Below are 17,629 nucleotides of genomic sequence, written 5' to 3'. Positions count from 1 at the left end.
GTAGGGAAATTTTAAAAGCCCCAGCACCTGATGCTTTGATCTATAGCTTCTGTCGTACTGACTTAGTTCCTTGGTAATCTCCCTCCCCTCCACTGACAAGTGAATGGATGGATGGGCATTATTCACTTACCCTCAGTTTCATTCTACATTAATTCTGTGCCTCCTGTGCTCTACTTTAACCTCTCAAAATAACAGATAGAACAATTAAATGATTTTATTATCATTATTATTTCAGCCAAAGACAAATTATCAAAATCATTCATCAATTATCAAAATAAAAATTTTAAAAGGTGCAGCTGGGTTCCAGGCTTAGATGATGGTGGGAAAGGGCATCAGAACTGCAGGAAAAACACTGGCTTGCTGCTACTTGCCAGAAGATAAATGTCATAAATGAACATAACAGCAAACAAGAAACAATATAAATCATTTCCCCTTCTAAAGGAAATTAGAAGAGTTAATTTTGGTCCCAAGAGAATAAAAATTCCTATAGCAACTTTGTTTTTCTTTAACCTTACAGACTTTAAAATCAATCAGACTTTTGATCTAGAATTTAAACATTTGAGTTCTTTGGCCTCTTATCCCAAATTAAGCCTTACTACTAATCAAAATTACAACTTTGAAAGAACAGGTAAAGGCACTAAAATATTTGTGTAGTGTATTAGCTCTCGAAGTCTGAAGTCAATCCTTGCTGAGGAACATGAAAAACATGCTTTTATTAAGGGATTCTAAACCAATAGAATAATTCAAAAACTTACACTGTTATAGGTGGTAGCATGACTCATTTCTTTCATTTAGTAGGAAATTATCTGTCTTTTAGCTTTTTAATCGATGTCAGAGGTTGCCCTTACAGTTTGGCAGCCAAAAGGCTGTCTTACGCTTCTGGCAGGCTTTCGTTATTTGTCTCATAGCAGACAGTACTTGCTGAACAGCATGGAAGTGCAGATTTCCCTTCATACCATATCAGAAAAGAGCGTAGTTCTTCAAAGTCTAAGGCTTTTGCATGCTCTTACCTGCAGTTGCATAGTAACTATGCACTTTTGGGATGAGATGTTCCATTCTATTGAAAATGCTTGCATTTGGCTACTGAAGATGGGTACACCGAAAGATTACACTTTCTGTCATGATTTAGATAGGCAAGGTTGAAATCTCTCAGAAAATACAAATGCAGTATGTATTTCTCCTTACACACACAGTATTTAGAGTTCTGACAAATCATAGCAGAACCATATCCCCCAAAGCAACTACTCGGTGTGTGCAGGAGTTCAGCCATGGGTGTAAGGTGCATCTCTCAGGGCTAGTACACCAGCAAGCTAAATTTGCCTGTAATCCAAGTACGTAACACATCAGGTTTTTTTCCCCAGATGAGTTCATCAACAACCAAATGCAAGAGCACCCATGCCCTCGATGTTTCATTTGAGACTCAGCTCAAGAGTCTAACAGGCAAGATGTAGATGTATGCACCAGACAGTGAAATGTAAAAATGTAAATTTAAGGATTCAGTAAGACAGCTTTACAGCTGACTGTCCAGTATTCTTTAGGAAGCTATCCTGAGCTACATGTATTTTAATGTCATAATCTTCTCTCTTGTTATTCCATGGAGATTTTCTCTTCTTAATGCCCTCTACAAACTTCTAATCATGTAGTACAACTTTTTCCAAAGAAACAAACAAAAAAATCTTCCATCTATAGTTATTCTAAAGTTATAAACAAGATCACCAACACTAGGCATATGTGCTTCTCTCTTTTAAAGATGGTGGTAAAAAGCAGGTAATTGCCTTTAGGAAATCAATTATCTGAAAGAAAAGGTTCCTCTAACCAAGACATAAATATACTAAGAAGCATCTCAGAGTCCGAATTAAGCAGACAGGGAAGATTCATAAGTCTCATTAAGAGAAACATCACAGAAATAAGCACCAGACAGCCATAAAAGACAAACTGTTAAATTGTCTCTCCCAGGGCAGGGGTCCGTAAGCACTTACTACTCTTCACGTTTTGTAACTGCTTGAGTTAATGGATAAATCAATTATCTAATTGTCAGCACAGGGACAGATCCTTACAGGTTTCATCTGCCTGGGTTTGTTTGCTGAAGTGACGCTAAGCTCACTTGCACAAGCTGGCAACCTCATCACCACAAATATTCAAGAAGACAATTCAGGATACAGAAATTTGGTAGTTTTGGGATGCAAACATACAGCTAGGCTGGTATTTCTCTATTTAAGTATTGATTGTTTTCATTCTTGAGGTATGCTGACAGGCACCATCCAGAATCAGACTGGGCATGTTAATCATCACCAAAATGCCACCAGGCTCACTGCCGAAAGAAAGCTTCTCTGAACATCAGTGACAAATGCTTAAAATCACACTGAATAACACCGCGCAGCAGGAACAGGCAAAAGATGCCAGTTGGGTTCACAGAGCAGTACATAGTCCATCTCACCAGTTAAGCACCATAACCCAGGTGGAAAACAGGCAATAAAACAGAAGCTGTACAGCTCAGTACCTCTGGCAACTGTGTCTGAAATGCAGCTTTCCCTGAGGATGTCAGGGAAGCTTAGAGAGAGCAGCCAAATTTGGAGGTGTTGATCTATTTGCTTCCATTATCCTGCATGTGGATTAAATCCCAGCAGCACACTGTAAAAAGAAAAACCATCCAGAGGAATGTTTGAAATCCAGCTCTCCTGAGAAAGCCACCTGACTTCATGATAACATTGTACCTCCTGCAACATACCAACTTTTTAAATGTGCCTATAAATATTTCAATGTCTTGGATATGGTTTTAGTTCCCCAACAACACATGAGGATTTCTTGAAATAGGTATTAGCATCTGTGCTAAACTGTGGCATTGTCAGACTAATAATAAGTTGAATTCAGAAGGACTCAGTTCTGTTTCCAGAGAGGGTTTTTTGTGATCTAAGGTTTTATACGGTTAGCTGGTGAACTAATGACTCAGAACCGTCCCTTTTACAGTAGAGGTGAAAAGACGAAGGCAAACCTAGCAATAAGTACCAATTACATATACACAACCCACTGACCCACAGGGCCACGCAGGTGAATAGCTGATGTCCCGTTTGTCCTCAGTCGAGCCCAAAGCCTGAGCAGGAAGGTCTCCTACTCCATTTCCAGAAGTCAAGCTCAAAAATGAGAGATGGACACTCTTATCTCTCAGCAGAGGCTGGAGACCAACAGCCGGGACACTTCATCTGTGCTGTTTCGGATTGAGCACCCCGTCACAGCTAAGGCACAGGCTTGGCAGGGGAAGGGAGGAGGAGAAAGCAAGTCCCTGCATCAGGCTCTGCCTGAGGAATAGCCACTGCGAGTTGGAGATCCCTCGCCTCCTTTCTCAAACCACTCACCCCGGGTTCCCAAGGCACCACAGGCCTAGGAAAGTCACCACTAGCCCTGAGGCTTGTTGGAGATTTCAAGATGCTCTAGTCAAAAATTTTCATTTCAATGAGAAGCAAGTCCAAGGGCAAACCTAGACTCTGATACAGGTTTTACAGAAAATGTTGTTACAGGTGTGTTTTTAAGGACTAACTAGCCCTTTAAAAGACTTGTATTGAAAAATAAAAGCTCCTAAAATATTCTGTTTGAAAGCAAGTGTAATAAGGAGGATAGGTTTTCTGCCATGCAGAGATCTTGTAGCTGTCTCTTCCTTTCATCTGCTCTTTTTTACCTTGCTCCTTGTTCTATTAGACATATCATAATCACACAGATGTGGCACTGCTGTGGCTTAACTCCGGCCAGCAACTAAGCCCCACACAGCCGCTCACTTACTCCCCCTCGCAGTGGGAGGTGGGAGAGAACTGGAAAAGTAAAAGTGAGAAAACTTTTGGGTTCAGATAAGAACAGCTTAATATAATAATAATAATAATAATAATAATTTGTAATGAAAAGGAAAACAACTAAAGAGAGAGAGGAACAAAAGCCAGGAAAACCAAGGGATGCAACTGCTCACCACCCACCGGCCAATGCCCAGCCCATCCCGGAGCAGCAATCGCTGCTGCCCGGCCAACTTCCCCCAGTTTATATCCTGAGCATGACATCATATGGTCTGGAATATCCCTTCGGCCAGTTTGGGTCGGCTGTCCAGGCTGTGCCCCCTCCCAGCTTCTCACTGGCAGGGCATGAGACACTGAAAAGTCCTTGATTTAGTGTAAGCACTACTTAGCAATAACTAAACCATCAGTGTGTTATCACATTATTCTCATCCTAAATCCAAAACACAGGGCTATACCAGCTACTAGGAAGAAAATTAGCTCGATCCCAGCCAAAACCAGGACAGGCACTAATCACAGGGTAGGAGTTGCCAGCTGCCTGGGAGGATAGAGCTACTCTGACATTATCCCATCAGGCACCCAACAGTGACTTAGGAGATACAGCCATATAGCTGACCCCCTTGCAAAGAAACAGGTGCCATCTGAGCATGCTGGGAAATCCCTTTTAATGCAGTCAGCTGCCCCTCAATGGTTAGCAGTTTAAAGTACAAAAAAAAAAAAAAAATAGCAATGCCTATCATTTTGCGCAGTGAGGTTAGGCACAAAATGCTGAGGCTTTCAGTGGGAGTCTTGCTTTCTGAAGATAAATATGTCTTAGCATGTTACCCTAGTAAAAAATATTTCTGTCTTGAAAACTGAATATGTTTGGAGGGCATCAATTGCACTTTACGTTTCAGATGTGATTTTGGTCTAAGATCTACACTTGAAGCTAATTCTGCCCCAAAGCTTGGGTACAGGTGAAGAAGCATCAAAATTCTTCCCTTGAAAACATTCCCAGTTCCCAGAAGCCCGAGGGGTAAACCTTTGACCAACTAAAAAACTCAGTTACTTTGGTAGGCTTTTGAAAACTTGATAACTGAGATTCAGGTATCCTGTATGTGTTTTGTTGTTGTGTTTTGTTCTTGTTGCTATTGCTGCTGTTGTTTTGGCTCAAAGAACTCACCTGGCTGGTCTCGTGCCTTCTTTTCTCTTACAGAATATCAGTGGCACAAGGTTATTCTGATATCTGGTGCATTAATATTTGCACTGCATCCACCTAGTAGGGCAATAAGCACAGTAAAGATATCTAAGCGCTGACTGATACATGATGTTTTTCCACAGGAAAGCACAGGTGAGAGAAGGAGGTGAATAAAGGCAGGGGAAGGGAGAACAAGGACACACAGCAGGAGGCAAATACACTGAGGATGCTGCAAAGTTCCTCTGCTGCCACGTACAAACAAGCTGTTAGCCACGCCATACAGCATAGCCAGTGCCCATCCTAGAGCTTTAAGACCCCAAAGGGATCCCAGGGAAGCTACCCAGCCTCAGCCTCTCATCCTTTTCGAGCCATGGGGATGACAGAGAACAAGCCACACCAAAGCCATTCACAAGAAACCTGTCTCCTAATCTTCGTGCCACAACAGGCAAATAAGGTGACCTGCACCCTTGCCCCCCAGTGTGGATGCTGAATGTGTTGCTGTGCTGAAGGGGATGCAGTTGGCTTTGGCTGGGGACTATGGCTCCACAACAGCACACCAGCCCACTGCCCTAATCCCCGCTCCCCAAGCTTGGCTCAGAAAACGCGTCTCCTTCGTTCTCTACCCTCGCCACCCCACACTCCTCCTCTCACCACCCGCTGTTTCCAGCCCAAGCTGGAGCAAAGCGTGACTGCACCAGCCTCTCCTGGCAGAAGGCGCCAGGAGGACCATAAATCTCCACACTGCCCGAATAAGCACAGCCCATGATCCCTTGCTCCCCTCCCTCCCTTCCCCTCTCCTCTCTTCCCCAGCTGATGAGCTCGAGGTGGACACAGCTGAGAGCAATTCGAGACACAAGCAGGGAAGAGCAGCCACCAAGTGGTCACCCAGTGCCCAGGCTGGAGGAATGTGGAGTTGTCAGGGCAGCAGCGTTTCTCCATGTTCCAAAACCAAAAATACAGGCAACGTTTTAGCAGACTGCATCACTGGAAACTTTGCAGCCAGGGATCCTCACCATCTTCAGGATTACGTGGAAGCTGAGAAGGATTCAGAAAGATTACCTAAAAGTTGCATTTAGGAGCCAAAAGTGACACAGATATGCATGCAGCCCTATGGTAGAGTTATCGCTGTACACCAGTCATAACTTTTATTCTACTAGAAACACAACCCAATGAGGATCCCACCACATTCAAATGAGCCTGTGTATCACGGTGAATGCTGCATCACTTAGCAAGAGTTGCTGCTTCAAATCCTAGCTCAGGACCTCTATTTGTGCTTTCTTGTGTCTCGGTCGCTCACCCCGCAGACCCTTGTAATGCCAGTGACGGTGCGTGCATGGGCAGCTCTCCTGAAGGCATGCAAGCAATTCAAAGAACGAAATCTAAACTTTGTCTTCCTCCTGAGGTTTTCATTTCATGTGCTCAGCTACACCACAAACCTGCTTTACACTCTTAAATATTAACACAGCTATTCTCTTGACGTGGGATTCCTCATTATCATATGAATAAATGATTAATTGTCACCATACAGAGCAAGTGCAACTTTTATAACTATGTGAATCAGCAGTGTGCCAAACCCCTCAAGAATAGCAAGAGTGTTCAAGAATTATTGCACTTTATTGCTTCCTGGATCATTTAAAAGGAGTCACTGACAAACAACCATTTACACAGGCTTGAAAGTTTGCCTTGGATATACTGAGCAGTTCTGCATTTCAAAATGCAGACATACCTTCTTTCCCGGCAATTTAACCTTAGGTCTTTGGCAGAAAACTCCACAGCTTGTCCAGCAAATGCTACTATTTGCAGTGGCACATCTTGTGTTTTACCAGAAGATGATTTTAATGTAGTTTTGAGCACAATTTTAAGCACTGTTCTAACAATCATGCTGGCTTTGGTGATGTTCTCCATGGGTTGCAATGTGGAACTTAAGAAATTCTGGGGCCATGTAAAAAGACCCTGGGGTATTTTTGTGGGTTTCCTTTGCCAGTTTGGAATTATGCCTCTCACAGCCTTCTTGCTGTCTGTGATTTTTAACGTGCTTCCTATCCAAGCTGTTGTGGTGCTGATCATCGGATGCTGTCCAGGGGGCACAGCCTCCAATGTCATCGCCTACTGGGTGGATGGAGACATGGACCTAAGGTAAGAGCAGCCATTCTCTAAGTAGTTCATCTGGCTTTTTACATTGTAAACTTAATATTGAAAAGGACTGTCTGATTTTTTCTTAGCTTCCTGGCCCATGCATGGTGGAGCTTTCCTCTGGTAAAGATGTTTAGTTACTGTAATAGCAGTAAATATAAGCAGAATAGCAAGTATCCTTGGTTCATTAAGAATTAATGAGGAAGCTAGCACAACAGAAGTGTGTATTTTAGAAAAGTCTTTACTATAAATCTTCAGAACCTGCAGAAAACAGCATCTAAGAAGACTGCTACGATACTAAGGATTATGAAATCTTTTCCAGGTTAGAACTACTTTTGTGATTTTGTTTCTCCCAAGATCCTGAGCCATAAAAAAAAAAAAAACGCCACCAAATGATTTTAGGATCTGGACCCTCCCTACAAAATAGTGGCAATACAATTGTTCTCGAAGTAATGTTTCTTGAAAAAGACCACCTGTGGAAAAATATTTTCCTTCCTTTTGTGTTCTATACAATGAATAGACAGGCATAGATTTTCTCTTTGGGAACTAATACAAATGAAAATCACTTGCAGTAATTCTATCTGCTCCTGGCACCTTCTGCAAAGTCTTCAAACTGAGGGAGTTTTACAGGCTAGAAGCCACTGACTAAGGCCCCCCTGTATATTGGGGGCAATGAAAAAACTCCTTTGTGGCTAAGTGTGATGGTCTCGGTGACAGGGTGTTCTGAACTCAGAAACAGATATGTCAGGCACCTGGCATGGCCTAGGGCATCAAACACACGGGAGAAGTGAACCCTACTCTTCATGCAAATTCCAAATTTTTATATCCTGATTACTTTGCTCTAAAAGAAAGGGGATCATTTCTCTGTTTTCCACAGAGTAACATAAATTGAAAACTTCATCCAATTTATCATATGCCAGTCTGAACTAGAAAAGGAAAAAATAATAGAAGTAAGAAAGATGTGGAGCTAGGGCGAATAGACTAAGAATGTTAACATATATAACATGCCATTTTTTCCATCCTTTGAAAATAGTGAACTTTTCTGTCACATACAGGTGTTAATGCAATACCAGCTTTCAAATTATGTATGAGGTCAGCTCTGCTAATCACCAACTTTCTTACTGTGGAGGAAAGTCCTATGATACTAGGAACTTGTACGATACTTAATTTCAATGAATGCAAGTCTAAGAAACCACAGACAGAAAGATATCCATCACAAGCCTGAAATTCTGACCTAATCTTTCCTTGGAAAAATACACTGAGCTAAACTATGCTTTGTCAGCTCCATATGTTCAGAGTCATGCCACTGACATCAATGATAAAAATACGAACTGATGATGCTATAAATATGAGTGGGGTTTATATCCCATGATGCTGGCAGAGGGTGAAGTAAATTGAAAATACCTATAAAAGGTTATTCTTTAGTTAAAGACCTTTACCTTATGAAGTCAAAGGCTTTTTATCAGTACCTTTGTGGTAATAATGCAGGGACCAGAGGATATGGGAGGTACAGCAGAGACTGCAATGCAAGCATCTTCAGTGCCTGACAGAAGAGTAACAGCATAAGTAGCTTGGCTGGTTTCCAGAGCCAGCACAGTATTATAGAAAGCCTGCCCACCATATCAGACAAGGTTTTGGTTTTAATTGATAATATTTTATGTTTATGCATGATGACCCATCGCCATTGTCTACAGCCCTGCTTCAAAACACCCCAGTGCAAATAGACCACAAGTTAGAGCTGGAATTAATTTCCTACTGTTTATTTTATCACAGGGAGGTGAAGTATGAGGTTTTATACCTTTCTTAGTAACTCAGACCCAGATGTAACTGGGTAACAGTAACTCAGTCCAAAGCTTCCCGTAGGGACATCTAGTATTGACGTCTCTTGATATTTCACAAGAACAACTGCTTCTGAAACACCAACTGCTCTCCTCCACAGCTCCCCTGGGAGCTCCTGCAAGCACAGGGACTGGGGTTAGAGAACGTGCAGACCTTGGAGCAGGATGTAGATACAGGGACAGTACAAAGATGTAGGAAATATGGAGGCAGGAAAAATAAGCTCTTTTATACATCTGGGGCTTCACCTGACCTTAATTGTAGCCCATGGCTCTTTTTTCTCTGTGTGTAGGAAATCTCTTGCCAGAGGCTCCTACAAAGTTGTATTCAACGACTCTGAAGCAGAGAGTGACAGGAACCAAAATTAATGCACATATTCCTGTGGTTTCTGTATTAACATTCCTGTGGTTTCTGTATTAATTGCTCTAGATTTCTCTGGATCTGCCCAGTATGTGGGACAGGGTCAGTAGTCCCTTTTCTGAGGGCAAGCGAAACAGAAATCAGAAGTGAGGCTCATAAGGAAGTTTCCAAAGTCCCTTAACTAGAAGCCACTCTCATTATTTTTATGTCAGAGGAGTGTGATTTGTAGGCATAATTTTTCCTGCTCAGATTCTGAGAATTTCCTCCTTTTTTTAGCTTTCTTGCCTTTTTCTCCTCCTTCATTCCTGTAGCAGAATGCATCTTTCAGTACAAGGTGTATCAGGCCTCATGGATTCAAGACTTTATATTTTAAAACAGAAATGTCTTTGCACAAACCAAGGAAGCAACAATACTTATGCTCAGCTTCACTGAGTAATTCTCAGCACCTGCTTTTTGGCCTAGAGCAAAGCAAGCCAGAAAAGGGAATTTTATTACATCACACATACTAGATGATGAAATATTTTTGGTTTAGCCTGTTGACTTTGGAGTGAAATTTTAACACTCTAGAACTGCTGGTATAATGGAAAGCTCCATTTGACGTCCATCTGACCCTGTCCAGCTTGCCGCTCTCTCCAAAGCCAGCCGGGACGGCAGCATGCAGACAGACTCCCGATAGCCGCCTGTCTGACTGCCTCATTTGCACGGAAAGTTATTGTTCTCTGGCTGCAGAACACGTTGATATTTTATGTTCCCTTCTTTTCAGCAGAAGCCATTCCTTCCATTTAGCTTTTTTCTAGCCTGATATACAGGATAAATTGACTGTAGCCAGCAGCATATCTTGCCCAACATTTCATAAGCTGTGAATTCGTAATAAGAAAATGAGAAAGACTATAGGCTAGCACGAGATGAACTGTGACTCTAACCAATTTCTTTGCAGCATCAGCATGACAACTTGCTCCACACTGCTTGCAATGGGAATGATGCCACTTTGCCTCTTTGTTTACACCAAGATATGGACCGATTCTAATGCAATTGTACTCCCCTACGACAGCATTGGTGAGTCCAGTGAACCAGTACTTTCCCTTCTGACTTTCTTCTTTATCCTCCCTCTAGTAACAACCACCTTTATACCATCATTCTGCTGTCAGGAAAAAATTACTCCAGGTTTTTAAAAATATTCGTCCTCCTACTTTCCAATAACTTCCATGGGAATTAGGTACCTAGATCACTTCACGTCATCCACAGCTCTGCAGAACAGAGACGTGAAGTCATTGTAAATATTGTACAGATATTTATCATGAGATTGTGCATGCTTTTCTTTCCAAATGGTTTGGAGACCTGCATGGTACTGCATAAGGCTATAGAATAATTTGTACAGGAATAGCTGCTTCCCCTGGATGAAAGTGTTTGTAGCAGCTTTAAGGCACAATCCTGCAAAGTACTAAGCGCTGAGGCCATAATCTGGCAAAGTACTTAAGCACACGTGGATAGTTAAGCAAGTGATTAAAACTGCTGAGTCTCTTTGAAACGCTGCAATCTCGACTGGCAGGAGTGGCTTCATTTGACTTCCTGTCGTAAATCTCATCCAGCTACAAAGAGAAAATAGTCAAAGTAGTTGGAAATACACGATCCAGTGCTTTGCAAAGCTGTGGCCCTAGTGCTTATCAAGTGCCATTCCATGTTGTGCTAATCTTTAAAACCAGCAGAGTCATTTTCATATTCTTCAATTTAATTTCCCATTGTCCTGGGGAAAAAAAAAATCACATACATTGCTTGTGCTTTCAAAATAAATACTGGAGGGGGGAGGCCAAAACAAAAGAAGCTCTAAACGGGTTGTTGATATGGTACAGTAGCGAAACACCTGCAGACAAAATGAACATTTAATATAGCTACTCACATCACAGGATAGTGATGATTAGCACACTCAAATTTCTGTCTGCCTTTCTGATGCAGGTGAATGAGCATGTAGCTCAGCAGAATGGCAATTACTTCAGCAGGCTGCCAAAGATAACAGACTCTATAGAAAAGCAAATGGGCAGGTGCGGGTAAAGCGTGCATGCATGCTCTGGGGTGCATATACCAGAACCATCCTCTGAAGGCTTGCTCTGTACCCCCATCCGCTCTGCATGGTGTCTGTCCTCCTGTCGTGAACTTCTGCGCAATACGTGGGCTTAACTTCTCTCTTCTTTTTTACAGGAATTTCACTGGTAGCTCTTGTAATTCCTGTTTCATTTGGAATATATGTTAACCACAAATGGCCTGGTAAAGCAAAAATCATACTTAAGGTAGGATATATAAGGCTGAAGCATTAGTAATTACGGACAAATTATGGAATCAGTGGCACCACTGAAGCAGTACATTGCTATTCATAGTATTAGTATCTGACTTCATAAGAGCCAGGAAGTTTTCAGCAGAAAACAAATGAGACGCTGGGGAAGTGTATTGCCTTCCCCCTGCACAAACATGCATGGGTTGCATACATTATTAGAAACCATCATTATCCAAAGAGCTTACTTTTGTCATTGGCTACAACTATGTTAGTAATTGAGTTCAGTTTATAACGCAAACTGAAATTGGAAGGAAAATCGTTCAGGTCAACTGGAAGCAGTTTTTCTCTGCAAAATAATAAAAACTTAAAACATTCTGGATCAAAAAAACACCTTCTACTTTTAAATTATTTTATTGATTTTTTGGTGCAATTTTGAGTATAAAGACAATTTTTATTAAAAAAAAATTGAAAATGTTCCAAAAAATGTTAAAAAATCTAACAAAACTATTCACAAAATTAATCTACCTTTGCAAGGTATTTTGAGATGCATCAAAAGTATGGGGGTTTTGGCAAAAACTATTCTCACCAAAATAATAATAATAATGACAACCTAGCTGTATCTAATGTTAACAGCAAATTCATCTTTCTGAACATTAGGATTTAAAGTGAAGGTCAGACATGCTGAGTACCCTAGGCCTTTGTTAACCATTCTTAGTTAACACCTATATTTTCTAAATTTTCTTAAAGAAAACTAATCTGGCAACTTGTTATTCTACCTATTCTTTGTTTTAATTTCTCTGTTGTCAGTTCAGGAAGCATAGCACACAAATAAGGTCCTTTTAAGTCAATTTGTTCTCTTAAACTGTTAGCTTATTTTGTTGTATTTTCAAATGCCCGCACAGCTTACTTATGAACCTGGATACTATTGACTGCTGGTTTCAAAACCGTACTACTCCTTTTTAATCAGTTAAGTGAATAGCATGGACATGAACTCGCATGAAAAGAAATTCTACTTTATCTCTCAGCAAAACATCTTTTCATCCTCTTTCTAACCGAGTGGGTGAGCAACCTGCAGTAGGGTCCCTTGACAGTTTGCTTTATGTAGGACAACGAAGCATCAAGTGAAGACTGAGCCGTAGCTGTCAGATTAAGGTCCATATAGTGAGAAATGGAGATAAGAGTACAAAGACAGTGCGCCAGGTGAAATAGAAGAGCTTGTTATGGCTAGACCATGTTTCTTCTTTCTAGGTGCATGTCCTTAATAGCTCAGTCAAACAAAAGTATTTGTTCACTCAGTGCTCTTAGAAAGGCTTCAGCCAAAGACTGATGAAGCCAGTTCAATGGGAATACATGTTTAACCTGAAAATTGATTCCCCTAAGCATAGCCCCAGAAGCCTGCCTGTGAGATCCCTGGCAACATATGCCATAAGGGCAGACATTTCACTTGGATATTGAGAATAGAGTGAGTTATCACTTTTTTTGGCAAGCAGCAGTGAAGATCTCACTACATTCAGCCACAGGAAATAAGATCAACTCAGTGACTATGTCTATGTAGAAATGCTACACGAGCTCACAGCCAGCTTTCAAACACAAATTTTCAGCCACATTAAAGATTTACTCTTCTGTTTGGCAAATAATTTCCTATCACTGACAACCTACCGTCTAGTTAGCATATGCTATACTAAGCCCCAGAGTGACTGCCCAAGAAGTGGGGAGGAAAAGTGCATTATACAGCTATTAGGCTGTCAGGTTCCCAACAAGTCTGGGGAAATTTTTCTAAGGGGCGCACCATTCCTCACTCACATCACACCTGTAAAATTATTTTTAAACTCCAGTTCTAAGTAGAATTATAGCCAAGGCCTCAAGAGACTAGTTTTACAGGTATCTGCTATAGATGCCTATTATTGCTGTGCCTTGATCTATATCTGTAGTCACACATTGAAGTACATCGTACATCTCCTGTTTGGGAAAAATGGCAGCTATCTAATCTGTCTGCCGGCTGTGAATTACATTGCTGTAAACTTTAGGGTTTATGTCTAATAAGAAGTTTCAATGACTCAAGAGACACTCATGGGCATGTTTGACGTGATGTTTGATGCCATTAAATTTAATTGGAGTCTCTTATTCACAAAGTCCTTCCTCCCTCCCCTCACAGATCGGTTCCATTTTGGGAGCAATCTTCATCGTGCTCACTGCTGTGGTTGGGGGAATACTCTACAAAGGCTCTTGGATTATTTCACCCAAATTATGGATCATTGGCACCATATTTCCAGCAGCTGGGTATTCTCTGGGATTCCTTCTGGCCCGCATAGCTGGTCTGTCTTGGCACAGGTATGGAATTCTCTGTGATGAAGACCTGTAGCCTTTTTACAGCTGTGAAAAAAAATTATATTTAATTATTAACCAATGCTGAGAACGCTCCCTAAACATTAGCTATGCTACAGAGTCACTCATTCCCCAACTCTATTTCTGGGATACTATGTGTAGATAGAACTTTTCTTGTACACATTTTTACTTACCGATTCTGACTGTACTATTTCCTCCAATCTTTTACACACCTTCCCCTTGTGTGCCCATGTCCTTTCCTCCTTTCCCTTCGAATGAGTGAAACAGACCTGGCTTATAATTGGGTTGGGACTGCAGTAAGATTCCTCATGAAGATGCAGGAGCCTACAATTTAGAACATCACTGCAAGAGACGGAGATAGTAAGTGCCATGTATGTGGCTTGAGGGTGGATCACAGTCCTTTACAATTGCCGAACTGACATAAATTGTGTGTGTTGTGGTGGTAACAGCCTTATGACTTGCGGAGTATTTTGTTGACTATGTGGGCTGAAGGATACCATTTTCTTAGTTATTCATTACTGCATGTTTCTTGCTTATACAGATTACTAAAAAGCATAAGGACCCACAGACTGCTGTTTCACAACTGTCTTTTTATTATTCCCTTCAGATGTCGTACAGTGTCTCTGGAAACAGGCATGCAAAACACTCAGCTATGTTCAGCTATAATACAGCTCTCATTCACTCCTGAACAACTTGATCTGATGTTTACCTTCCCGCTCATCTACAGCATTTTCCAGCTGTTGTTTGCTGGACTAATTTTAGGAGGTAAAGTATAGATATTTTCTATTATAGCATTGTAATCATAATTATTATTGTCAGACTCGTTTTTCATGCATATGGAGAAAACAAGAAGGGATAAAAATAATCAAATAGAAAATAGTAATGACCCAAATGATTACTGAACTTTGCCACTGTGTTGTGCCCTGTACAAAACTAGGATATACAAGGCTCAGTTCAAGATTTGGAAGACCCCTTTTTTCAGCACAAGGGAGGGGATCTCCAGCACCTACAACTGGGCACATGAGAATACACTGAGCACAGGATTGTTCTTACCCTTGACTGAGGCAGGGCAAACACATCTTCTTCCACTGTTCCAGGGTGCCTGTGTGCACAGCTGCCCAGCAGGGCCGTTCCCACAAGCATGCACAAACTCCCACTCCTATCAGCTGTTGAGACAACAGGCATTAGCTTCATGGCTAATGTGAGAAAATATCTTCCATTAGAGCTAAAGGTCCCTTTTTCCTCCCACATGCACCTCTCACAAGTTGCACTGCTGCTACTACAACTAACCTACTAGGGTTGGGACCTTGCCCCTGTTGGTAACACCTAAAACCAGATGTGACTATTGAGCTCCCACTCCCAAACCAGCCATCTTACCCAACACCAGAGCACCGCCCCAGGGACACAGCCCACAAGGCAGAGCCCCGACTCCGACCGCCCTGGCAGGCAACAGTGTGGGGACCGAGCAACCACTTTGTCCCAGCTCCTGCCAAACAGGATTCATGTAGAAGTAAGGATCAGTCCCACAGACCCAGCCAAGAGCCCAAAGGCTTTCCAAGGAAGACAGGCAATACCTTTAAAAGTTACTGCACAAAACAGTCAAACACCAAATGCAGAATTTAAAAAGTTTTCCTTGTTATTTTATAGATGCACTTTTCCAGTGATGAGTGCTGTTGACATGAAATAATTAAACATAGGTTTAAAGAAACTGTCTGGATGTGTTGGGAAGTTTTAGCAATATAAGAAAGGGAAATGTTGCATGGCTACAGGTTACTACAGTGCCTTTTTCAGGCAATTGTTATAATTTCTTTATTTAATACTAAATATATGCCAATTTCTAGGCTACCGTGTTTACAGAAGACACCGGGTCAAAGCAAAGACAGATGTCGAGAAAACAGAAGAAAAAGAGGATCCAAAATCAACATCATCGCATGCTAAAACAAATGGAGGATATATATCAAATGAGACCAAATAGACAATTACCTCTGTTCCCACCAGCTGAAAATATATAAGACGTAGAGTTTACTTAAACCTTTTTTTCAAATGCTGTTGCTTTATGGAAATACTTAACAAAAGGAGTTCTGCTAATATTATACCGTAAGACTTTAAAATTATTAACTTATGAAAGATTTCTACTTTGATCTTGAACATGGTTTCTCCCACCATTGTAGAATCTAGTTTTGAAGCTAATTCCCTAAAAATATTTAATGTTTTATTATTTAAAGAAAGGCAGAATAAAGGTGGGCTATTGCTAAAAAAACCAAGCAGATATTTGCATTACCAGCTCCAGCCCATGATCCTGCAAATCCGTCTGCTAGTTTCAACCACCACACCAAACAAAGAGAAATCTTGTAAAAGTGCCTGCGCAGCAACAGGACTTGATGTGGAAGGTCTGATAAGGCTGGAGGGCTTTCACTGAACATGAATCAACCATGAAATTGGAACAAGCTAATAATGAAATAAAGTTTCATTTAGGTCAGTCTGGGCAGACTAAAGTCATTGCACTGTACTAATTGCTTGAAACATTAATTTATTCTAAAGCTATAGTTTTAACAAGTGCAAGGTACTATATGACTCTATTTTTTTGCCCAAAGCAATAGAAAGTAACAGCTTTGCACCTTCAGTCTGGGTCTTTTAGGGGCTGGAAACATGAACAGAGAGACAAAGCTGAGGGTGTAAGCCTAGAGCAATTTTAGTGTGACAGCTGTATACGAAGGAGCAGGCAGAGATTTTGGAAGTGTAAGAAATTATCAACTGCTGCACTGAAAAGGAACAAAATTGTCCCTGATTCATCCAAGACTACTTTCACCACTGTGAACATGAGACAATAGTGCTTGTAGAGGGTTATATATTTTTGTTATTTTATGAACTCAATAAATTTGAACTTGCCAGGTGTCTGTGACATGTAGACACTGATGGAGTTGATAACTTTAAGATTTTAATTATATGAAACACAGGCAGAAATAATTGGATGTACACATATGTTATTTGTCTCTGAAAATTCAAGAGTACATATGGAAAGTGGTCCTAAGAGTGGGGAGAAAATGAGTATAATGCTAAGAGAAACAGTGCAGTAAATTTTTTGCAGCTGTAATTTTTTATGGATACATTCAGTAACATTAGTCCTGTAGCTCTTATGTAAAGAAAACATCCAGAGAACTTCAGATGAAACAAGTGAGACATTGGCTAACAAAAAAAAATCAAGAATGAGCCAACTATCAACACATGGAAACTATACACCTCTTTGTCACATTCAGGTGGACCTTCTGAGGTGTTGTGAGTTCATGTGGCAGGTTTTTTTACAAACACAACTCAAATTGTGGAATTTAAGTTCTTGACATGTAGCTTTCCACTGCTGCAGAAATGCGCCCAGTATTAAACAAAGAATCAAGTACTTCTAGCTACCATATGTGGGGGGAAGGGTCTTGAAATGTTCCTGAGTTCGGGGAGGCTCGAAGCTCCTTCGCTTTTGGGGGGAATTCAGAGTGGTCATAGCCTCCAAGGAGGAGTTTAACACTTAGCGGGAGTTAGCAGGTAACAAGGCGTGCTATGTTTTATAGAACGAAGATTAAACAGAAAAAACTGTAGTGAAGTCTGTTATGGAGGAATCATAAACAAGAAACATTGCATTCATTGAGAGAAGCATAAGCTGCTATTTATAACATCTGAAGTAAAAAGGCTATTGTCTTTATCCTGCATCCACCAAGAAATGGGCAGCAGAAGTTAGCTAGG

At 41.0% G+C, this 17,629-nt stretch overlaps 1 protein-coding gene across 1 annotated transcript; it reads left to right on the top strand.

The window, feature by feature from the left end:
- Nucleotides 1-6,667: 6,667 nt before the first annotated feature.
- Nucleotides 6,668-15,872, top strand: SLC10A2 (solute carrier family 10 member 2). Its single transcript, XM_009638563.1, has 6 exons — nucleotides 6,668-7,089; nucleotides 10,220-10,338; nucleotides 11,479-11,567; nucleotides 13,707-13,882; nucleotides 14,505-14,662; nucleotides 15,739-15,872. Exons 1-6 carry the CDS (start codon nucleotides 6,668-6,670, stop codon nucleotides 15,870-15,872), a joined length of 1,098 nt encoding a protein of 365 aa, XP_009636858.1.
- The last annotated feature ends 1,757 nt before the right edge of the window (nucleotides 15,873-17,629 follow it).

The sequence above is a fragment of the Egretta garzetta genome, unplaced genomic scaffold (assembly GCF_000687185.1).
Source record: "Egretta garzetta isolate BGI_Z169 unplaced genomic scaffold, ASM68718v1 scaffold645, whole genome shotgun sequence".
Classification (NCBI taxonomy): Eukaryota; Metazoa; Chordata; class Aves; order Pelecaniformes; family Ardeidae; genus Egretta; species Egretta garzetta.
The sequence above is the reverse complement of the archived record's forward strand: the minus strand, read 5'-3'. Positions and strand labels throughout refer to the sequence as shown.